This window comes from Pimephales promelas, chromosome 6, assembly GCF_988280905.1.
Source record: "Pimephales promelas chromosome 6, fPimPro1.hap1.1, whole genome shotgun sequence".
Taxonomy (NCBI): Eukaryota; Metazoa; Chordata; class Actinopteri; order Cypriniformes; family Leuciscidae; genus Pimephales; species Pimephales promelas.
In genome coordinates, this window is record NC_142774.1 from 34182501 (window position 1) to 34192397 (window position 9897).

The window sequence follows — 9897 nt, forward strand, 5'->3', positions numbered from 1 at the left end:
ATATAAACCAGAGGGCATGCCGAGACAGATTATATGAATATATGAATTCAATATTAGCTGTTGGCTGTAAAATATTGGCTTAATTATGGCTTGTAGCTTATTATAATACACATTACTTAATTATTGAAATACTTTGTCTATGCTCTTACTGACGATCACTGTGCTGTTTTAGAATCAGCTTGCACAGATGCAACAACATGCACAGAAGCTCCAGCTGGCCAATCAGAAGCTGGAATCGGTAAGACTGCCTCGGTACTGGTTAAAATCTAATCCTACTGTATTTTCTTTCCAAAGTTAATGTCTTGGTTTATTGTGCGTATTTCCTCCTAATGAAATAATCTTTCATGATCTTTCACAATGTAATATAAAAGTTTCTGCACCTTTGAAATATCACTTTGCAGCCTCTTTGTTCTCACTTAATAAAATCATAGCATTTTACATGTTCATTTAGCAGATGTTGAATCCAAAGCAATTTACAAGTGAGAAATACAATAAGCAAATAAATTGCAATATTTCAAGTGCATTTATCTATTTATTTGGTAAATAGACCCCTTCAAACCCTCTTTATTTTGTGCTAATAGCCAAGTGATTGTACATTATCAGTACCAATCAGATCCAGATGGATAAAATCAAGCCCCTTTTTTATAATTTTGCCTAAAAATTAATTTTTACTCGGAAAATGTTTGGATATGATATATCATTGTTTGGAAGGGTTTTATTAGTGCTGTTCGAGGGTTCTATCTTCACTCAGTTGTTATGCAATGGATTTAAAGGCTTAATCCTTGCTCTGTCTTAATCACACGCACACATTTTCTCTAACCAGTCAGAACGACACCTGTTTGAGTGTTTGAGTGCATTGTTCAGCCTGTGTGTGTAGTGGTTGTGAAGGGAAACACTACTCTATTCTTGAATATTTAATGAGCAGCGTAGCTTGCACACACCCAACTTTTTCACACCTATCCCATCTTAACCTCTAAACAGCCTCCATCCTCTCCTCTGTTCTTCATCCTTGTGTATTTCCTTGAAGTGTGTGTGTGTTTGGTGTTATGCCCGGCCGGCGTTCATGTCTGTCCTGTCACACTCAGACCAATCAGCAGTTCCTTAAGACGGTGGCAGAACAGAGCAGTGCGCTGGAGGAGTTACGCAGCCAACTCAGGTAGCGTTTCCAGATGGCCAACTCTTTATGACTTAACCTTCACTGAGTTCACTCAAGGTCTGTTTTGGAGATTTGAATTTTTATTTTTTTACTGTTCTACTTTAAATCTTACTGATTTTAAAAGATTGTTGTGCATTTTCGATCCCATTCCCCTTGTCTTTTCACTACTATGCTATCAATAAAAAGTAGTAAAAAGGTCAAATTTATCACAATTAAATCACAATTATGTATGATGTTTCTGTTCATTGACATTTATGCCTGTGTTTCTGTATGTTGTTTCAGGCAAGCTAAACTGGAGCAGAGATCTGCCGCGACTAAAGTGGAGGAGATGACCAGACTCCTGCAGAGTGTGCAGGATCAGATGCAGAGGAAGGTGAGAGATGTGGCTATAATTGTCCTTATGTAAGTGTTCTCATCACCCTATTGTCTGTTTCCTAATTATGTTGTGTGTGTGATGGTGTAGGAAGAGGACGCAGCAGAAGCTCACGGTAGAGAGGAAGCTTCTGACCGGAGACTACAGCAACTACAAGCAGCACTGAACCAGCTAGAGGCCAGGTGAAGTCTATCAGTTGTGATTTCACTGTGACTGCTAGATTGAAAGCTGTGTTGATGAAGAAACCGTGATAGTACTAGTTAGATGTTATATGTATTGCGCACTGGTGTTCAAAACTATTGTATATTTATGTATTTTGTATAGATTAAATAAATCAAAAATGATGGTTTAAGACATTTTAGAATGTTACAAATTTTCAATTTCACATAAATTCTGTTTAAATATTAAGCAGTACAACTATTTTCAACATTGAAAATAATAATTGATGATTCTTCAGCACCAAATCAGCATATTAGAATGATTTCTGAATGATCATCTGACACTGAAAACTGGATAATGATGCTGAGATAACTTTGCCATCACAGGAATAAATGACATTTTAAAATGTTTAAATAGAAACATTTTCTTGAATTGTAATAATATTTCACAATATTAGTGTTTTATTGCATTTAAACACGTGATGTCTGCCTGGTTACAGCATCCAAAATGAAAATGAATCTAAATATGAATATATTAACCCTAAGAATTTGCCACAAAACTATTCACACAATGTTTGATGAAGAAAGTTTTTCCCGGGTCTCTCTATAAAAAATGGATATCTGAGTAAATCTATCTATCTATCTATCTATCTATCTATCTATCTATCTATCTATCTATCTATCTATCTATCTATCTATCTATCTATCTATCTATCTATCTATCTATCTATCTATCTATCTACCTACCTACCTACCTACCTACCTACCCCTACCTACCTACCTACCTACCTACATACATACATACATACATATCTAAAATAACCATTTAAAAATGGGCCCAGCCTCCAAAGAAAGGGAAAGAAAATGCATTTCAGAATCTGAATGGATGGTAGAAGAATCTTTTAAATTACCTGATTTATTTTTTACAAATTTAAGGAGGACTTTGTATATATTTTTTCCTTTTAATATCTTCTTGTACATCTTGTTGAAAATATGGATGTTATTTTATGTATGTATTTGTTTTCCAGACTCAAAGCTGCGACACAGGATTCTGAGTCAGTGCGCAGGAATCAGACGGAGTGGGAGCGGAGAGTCGGAGAACTGCAGGGTCGCTGCGCCTCACTGGAAGAGGAGAAATTCGAAGCCCTCAGTCGCCTCCGCAACTCCATCCAGCTGGCTGAGGAAGCCTCGCTTCAGAGAGAACAGGTCACGCTCCACATACACAGCACAGGCCCAATACATACTCACTTCTGCATCTCCTTGACTTCATATACTCACATCATTTTGTGTGTGTGTTACTGTAGGCTCAGCTGAGGGAGAAACAGAGAGCAGAAGAGCTGGAGAAGATGAAAGATGCCATGAAGCAGCTGATCCAAGATGCTGCCCTGCGCACCAGGAAAGAGGTGATCACAGCCAGGGTTCTTCAACTCAGCAAAGGGAGACAAAATAATAAGCTGGAGGCTTCAAGTCTTATCTCAGACAGGTTCAATTAGGCCTAATGAGCCTATTAGACAATGTTTCAGGCATAGCCATAGTTATAGGAACTACCCCAGGGCCTTTTTCCAGGTTGCATTTACACGGCCATTAGGAACTCTGAAGTGATGTAAGCCGACCGACAGCGACTTCGTCAACAAACTGGAGGATGGATGATAATGTGATCAGAGCTGTGTTTTTGTTGTGCCGTGAGTTTCGTGATGACAGAGATGGAATGTAGATGTATAAGTTATGCCATTAAATGGGATAAGATGAAATCTCCTACGACAATTTGCAATGCTAAGAACTCAACCCAAGACAAGGGTGACAGGTAAATGCTATCTATCCATGTTTGTAGAGTAAGTATATAAACTTTGTTTAAATGCTGGTGTTTCACATGGCATGCGTCCAGCCAATCACCATACATTTGCGTCACTAGTAATTCCTATTGTGCTGGGTTAGACCCTACTCTAACGTAGGAACAAATATAGGCCCCACAAAAGGTGTTCCTATAACTAAAATTGTCCCAGTGAGGTGTGAACATGCCAAAAAAAGCAGGTACTTCTGCCAGGAGTTATAGTAACTTTGAGAACATTCCTCCAGTGCGAAAGCCCCTATGGTTTTTTGTCAGAGTAGCCTTGAGGGATCGATGTATGCTTAGTTCAGGATTCTTAAACATTTTGTCTCCCTTTACATCAAAGTATTTACTTGCAATGCCTTCTGAGATTTAAAGGTTGGGTATGGGACTTTCTTTTTTGACCATTTTTTTCAAAATCACTTAATCCTATTTCTAACCCACTTACAGCCACTGGGTTAGAAGCACTGAAATGAAAGTTAAGCAATTTAATCATCTGTTTAATTTAACTCCAGCCAATCATTTTCAAGACCAGCTAGAATCACTGGACAGAAAATGCGTCGATCAAACAATCCTACCATACATTTCAATAATTCAACAACACATTTGCATGTTTGGGTTTCTTTGAATTTGGTTAATGGTTTCATGACATGCAGGTAAACAAACAATTATACTTTTACTAAATATACTTAAAATTTTAAGTAAGGCGTTCGTTTATATATTTAGAACGTTACAGTTTGAACTAAAGGCAACCGTACGGCTGCAAACCCTTTAGATCTCTACAGCCAAACATAGCCTAACAGTTTGCACTGACTTCACTATGCCATAACCATGTTTGTCAGTGTCATCCTAGTTTCTAATTCTAGTGTTTTGACGTCCAGCTAATCTGTGATCACAGTGCATATATTATTTTTGTCTTTGAGTGTAGCTTATAGTTTTCTGTTCTTTTATTAGGTTGAGAGTGTTCGTAAGCAGTGTAACGCTCAGATTCATCGCATGGCTGAGGAGCTGTCGGCCCTGCAACTGGTGACACATTCATCATCATCATCATCAGCATATGTACAGATGTGCACTGCAGCAACTGTTGCTAATATTAACATATTTCCTATGGTTGTGTGTAGGAATGTGCCGATAAAGAGAGACAGATTGAAAGAGCCCACCGGGAGAGAAAAGCTGTGGAAGAGGAGCTGGAAAAGGTGAAAATTAATGCACATTTTTACTTTTGCATAAGTAACTGCAGTAAGGCTGTATGTTGCTGTGATATTATCATAGTTAAGGGGTGTTATAAGGCATGAAATGACACGTGTGGTAAAAACCGGTTATCATGCACTGCCTGGAGTGAGTGGCTATTTAACATAAAATGTAATGTAAGACAAATGATCTGTAAAAATGTTTTATTTGTATATTTGGATGGATGGACATTGATTTAGCAAGGAATCTTGGTGTACACAACCATGAACTTTTTTTATTTGTGAATGATCATGTGACACTGAAGAATAAAGTACTTTTTTTTTCAATATATTCAAATGGAACAGTTATTTTTCACATTATTACTACTTTTCTTGTATTTTTATTTAAAAATGCAGCTTTTCTTTCAAAAACATTGATCAAAATATTGTGTAGGTCTATAAAGAGGGTCAAATTGGAGAGCCTGAGATGAGGAAGATGGAGGCTCTTCATCAGAGATGTTTAAACGCAGAACGACTGAAGGATGAAACTCAACTCACACTCAACAGCATGAAGAACAAGATGAAGAAGATGGAGATGGAGTGAGAACATGCACACACACACACGCTCATGAACTAGACAGAGTATATCTAAGGCTGGTCCATAATAGTTTCCTGTGTGCTTGACTTGTACAGGTATTCAGAGGAGCTGTCACGCTGTCAGGAGGAGGTGCGGAGACTGCAGTCAGCGCTGTCGAGCTCCAGAGAAGAGAGCACAGCCATCAGTGAAGAGAGACTCACACTGCAGCAAGACAACCAGCAGCTGCACAGAGACATGGAGGCACTCCGCAAAGAGTGTGCACTGGCTCAGAGACGTGCCAAACAACAGGTCACACACATCACAGGCACTATAATCATTTAGTCACCTCCATGTCATTTCAAAAAGATGAGCACTCAAAAAGCACAACAGATGATATTCTGAAATACAGTAGTCAATTTTTGAAGTGGATCAGAGTTGTACTAAGACGAGAACGAGTATTGTTCAAAATGCATGTATAACTTTGAAAGTTTTTGATCCACTTCAAATGTTGACTACTGTAGTACTTTGCTTGTGTCTGTTCTTTTATGTTCTTTTTGGACCCCATCGACTTTTGATTGTATGAACAAAAACAGTTCAGAAACATTCTTTAAAATGTGTTTGTTCCGCTGAAGAAAAGTACATTTTGGGGGAACTATACCTTTAAGCATTTTTAAGGGCTGTGTTATAGAAAACTTATATATGTATTTGATGTCACAACCATGAGGACATTAGCATATATCCACCCACATGACCTGATGAACATCAGTGTGAATTACATTGATATGATGAGGTGCAACCAGACATCATTTAAAGTCCCCGTGAAATCAAAATTGAACCTATTTACTTTGTTAGCGCATATTACTAGTCTTGTGGTGAACAATTAATCCGTGCAAGTAAAAATATATTTAAAAAATGTTTTACCTTGGTAATCTTTAATCAAAATCTGAAAAGTTACTTCCGGTCTGGAACGGTTTCTTTTTCTGATGACGTAGGTTTCACAACTTGGGTGGGGAAACGCTTAACCACTCCCCTCAAACCGTTAGTTTGCTATGAGCGAGAGATGGAGAGGAGGAGCGCTAGAGTAAAACCCTGCCCTCTGTTCAATATTCCGTTTCACTTGGAAATACGTCACAGCACTGGAGAAAAATCGTTTGCAACTTACGGTTCACGGGGACTTTAAATAAAATCTGTTAAATTGAAAAATGAAAATTGTCCTCTTTCTCTCATCCTCATGTTGCTCCAAACTAAATAGACTTCATCTTCAAAACACAACCGCTCTCCGTTGATTTGCCCAAATGTCCACAAGAACTTAGGATTTTAACAGATTAATGTCTTCTGAAGAGACACAATCGCTTTTCGTGATTTAAAATTGGCTTACTTTAGGATTTTATTCACATAAACATTGATCGATGCGCATAAAATAGATTAAATATGCTAATCAAAATCTCAAATGTTCTTTCTTGATGTTCGAGAACCAATAAGGTTTGTTTTATCGTGTGTCACAAGTGTGCTTGAGCTTCCATTTAACATATTTGCTGGAAAGGACTGTCAGTGGGTTCTCAGGAAGTATCTTCATTTGTGTTTAGAGAACAAAAGTTTTAGTGGTTTGGAATGACATGAGGAAAATTGTGACAGAATTTTCATTTTTGGGCTAACACAAACAGCCTGTTAATTATTTAAAAAACGAAATTACAAGTGGTTTCAGTGTACAAATCCTTGAGTAGCATTATAAATATGGCGTCTTTATCAGGATTGTTTTGCGTGTGTAGGTGTCTTCGATGCAGCAGGAGCTGTGTGTGAAGGAGCAGAGTTTGGAGTCCAGGCTCAGAGAGATGGAGGAGAGCAGTAAAAACTCCAGCGCCGGTTTGACCAGACTGGTGCTCGCTCAACAGAAAACCATCAGTCGCTACAAAGACGAGGCCAAGAACCTCACACAGGCTTTCCAGCAGAAACTCAGCAGCCTCAGGTGAACGCTCAAACACACTTGAGACAGTGATTCTTGCCTTGGCAAACAGCACTTCTTTTACTCTTACTCATATTTAGGGTTTGCGATTTGAATGGAGCACTTAGTATTAAACTCATCCTACAGGGATGTGAATCGTTAATGCTCATGCAACACTCTTAAATTGTTTTGTAAAAAAATCTTGCCTTTGGTGAGGGGAATTTCAGCACAGAATCTTTCTACCATCCTAGTAAGAAATTAGCTTCCATAATATAACAAGCTTATTGATTAGATGTAGTGTGAAGTGTATTGAATAAAGCTGGTCATGGTTTCATGAAATGATTGTGGTCATTTCAGGTCAGAGCTGAACAGACAGAAACAGCGTGTTCAGGAACTGGAGATCCAGATGGAAACTGACCATCAGAAGATGCTGGAGGTGTGGACAGTACTTGCAGATTTGTTTCTACAAAGAAAGATGTTGTATGATGAGTAATGTCTTCATTTCTGTCTCTAGTATGAGAGGCAGGTTTCAGAGCAGCTGGAGAAAAACACGCGTTTACAGAGGCGTCTCACTCAGGCAGAGCAACGTGCAACAAGTGCTTCACAACAGGTACATGAACCACACTTCCTGCCTATAGAATGCAACAGTGGAAAACATGGGCAGGCATAGCTTGTTTCCAGAAGTATTTTTCCTTTAGGGATTAAAAAAAAAAAATGTTACGCCGTGAACCAAACCACCACCTACGAGGTTTGCAACATTACAAACTTTGATTTGAAGCAAAATATAAAAAAAATTGGACAAAAAGACAAATGTACAAGACTGTACTGCTTTAGTGAGGAAAAGAACAATCCCTTGAAGCATTAAATCAACTAAAAATATTGATTGAAAGATGTTTTTATGTACTTGGTACCGGCCACTTTATGTAATAAAGTGGCCGGTGAATGTATATAGAAACATTTTCTGCCATTTTTACTTCCACAACTGTTGCCCTCTGTAGCTGCTGGACAAAGGGTGCACAGAACCCTCTCTAAACTGATTTTTCTCTTTCAGCTGAATGTGATTTCACAACGGAGAAAAGCTGCATCCATGATGGATCTTGAGACTTTATCATAGATCAACAGCAACTGTTTTGTCACATCATCATCATCAATTACCCTGCTCAGTTTGTTACTGGGCCCAGCATTTAGTGGCAAGTGCTTTAACTGGCAGGTTTCGGGTTTCAAAGACGCCTGTTACTGTTTCTACCGAGCCATTTTTTTTTTTTTCGTTATTTATATTACCAGCAAAATAAATGTTTTAAAGAGTGTATAAAGATGATTTTATGGTCTTCCTAGAACATATTTTGTTTTAGTTAGCTAGCTAAGATTTGACCAATAAATGAAATTTATATTATGTGGCTGTTGAATGTTTGATTTCATTGGATTGCCGCCTTTTTAAGGTGTTATTAGTTTTCATTTTAGTTGTAGGCAGGTCTTGACCACATTAATTCCATATCACTTTACAAGTTATTTCAAAGACCCTTGTAACCTACCGCTGTGCAAACTTCCAAGGGGGGGGTCTCAAATTGATTTAAAACAATATATATATATATATATATATATATATATATATATATATATATATATATATATATATATATATATATATATAAAACATTATATATAGGAGGTATCCTAATTCTAAATGTTTGATTTCTAGACCTGGAAAGGTAATTTCTTGACAACCAGAACTAGATTTTATTTCAAAGTAAAAATGTTTAAATCTTTACTTTAATCATCGAGGCCTGTTTCCACCACAGTTAAGTAAAAAAAAAAACTTTACTATGATAAAATTGAGAAAAAAAATAATCTCATACACTTTGGTAAACAAAAATTATCATAGCCATAAATATAATTTCTCACTAAAAATGCTTTATAATAAACACTTATGACATCTCATGAGAAACTACTGAAAGTCATTACAAAGGTTGATCATTACGAGTTATGTTGTGGCCAGTTCTCAGCACCGAGGTGAAACCGTAAAAAGTATGTCAGCACACAAGAGCGTTTTAAGGACAAAACCCTGACAAATCTCATGAAAATATGTAACATGTAGTGACCATGGTATAAGCAATTCAACCATGATTTCATTGTCAATAAGTCCATGACCCATCATTGATTAGTCAATAAGATTAAAGGTGCTGTATGCAACGTTTAGCGACCTCTAGCGGTGATGTTTCAGAATGCAACAAGAGCGCTCGTGCTCGTGCTCAATCTCAAGAGCGAGCAATCATTCACTACCAGCCACACGGAGACTTTCAACGCAACGCGAAATTATCACACATGCTGGAAACTAATGTAAACTCCCACTGCAGGTACAATAATAGCCTACTTTTATCAGCTTGACGTTGAAGTAATGCTCTGTGCTCGTACCATGATCATAATGTTACAATAAACTGCATTTAGCCGACATGTGATGTTATATAGCGTAAGCCATTTCTCTGACTATTCGTGTATCTTTCACAATCAGCAATGTCAACATAGGTGAATGTATAATATGATAACAGGGTGGCTACAGGTATAAACAATTTAAATTTAAGACGTCTTAATACCACTTCTAAATTAAATTTAAGACCAAACTTACGATGGAAATATAAATTAAAACTGAAAATATACAGTAATTTTTCCAAGTAAACACACTGTCTGTTCAAAAAT

At 37.4% G+C, this 9897-nt stretch overlaps 1 protein-coding gene across 4 annotated transcripts in view; it reads left to right on the forward strand.

Moving 5' to 3' along the window:
* Window positions 1–8596, forward strand: part of sclt1 (sodium channel and clathrin linker 1) — a 15546-nt gene extending 6950 nt beyond the window's left edge. For all 4 annotated transcript variants that reach the window (XM_039670155.2, XM_089132464.1, XM_039670158.2 and 1 more), the window contains exons 9-22: window positions 173–238; window positions 1086–1156; window positions 1439–1529; window positions 1620–1711; window positions 2716–2893; window positions 2992–3090; window positions 4470–4541; window positions 4637–4711; window positions 5139–5284; window positions 5378–5570; window positions 7031–7227; window positions 7561–7639; window positions 7718–7813; window positions 8255–8596. In XM_039670155.2, the coding sequence (XP_039526089.2) occupies window positions 173–238; window positions 1086–1156; window positions 1439–1529; window positions 1620–1711; window positions 2716–2893; window positions 2992–3090; window positions 4470–4541; window positions 4637–4711; window positions 5139–5284; window positions 5378–5570; window positions 7031–7227; window positions 7561–7639; window positions 7718–7813; window positions 8255–8317 (1518 nt within the window). In that variant the 3' untranslated portion in view covers window positions 8318–8596. The remainder of the gene's footprint in view (window positions 1–172; window positions 239–1085; window positions 1157–1438; window positions 1530–1619; window positions 1712–2715; window positions 2894–2991; window positions 3091–4469; window positions 4542–4636; window positions 4712–5138; window positions 5285–5377; window positions 5571–7030; window positions 7228–7560; window positions 7640–7717; window positions 7814–8254) is intronic.
* The last annotated feature ends 1301 nt before the right edge of the window (window positions 8597–9897 follow it).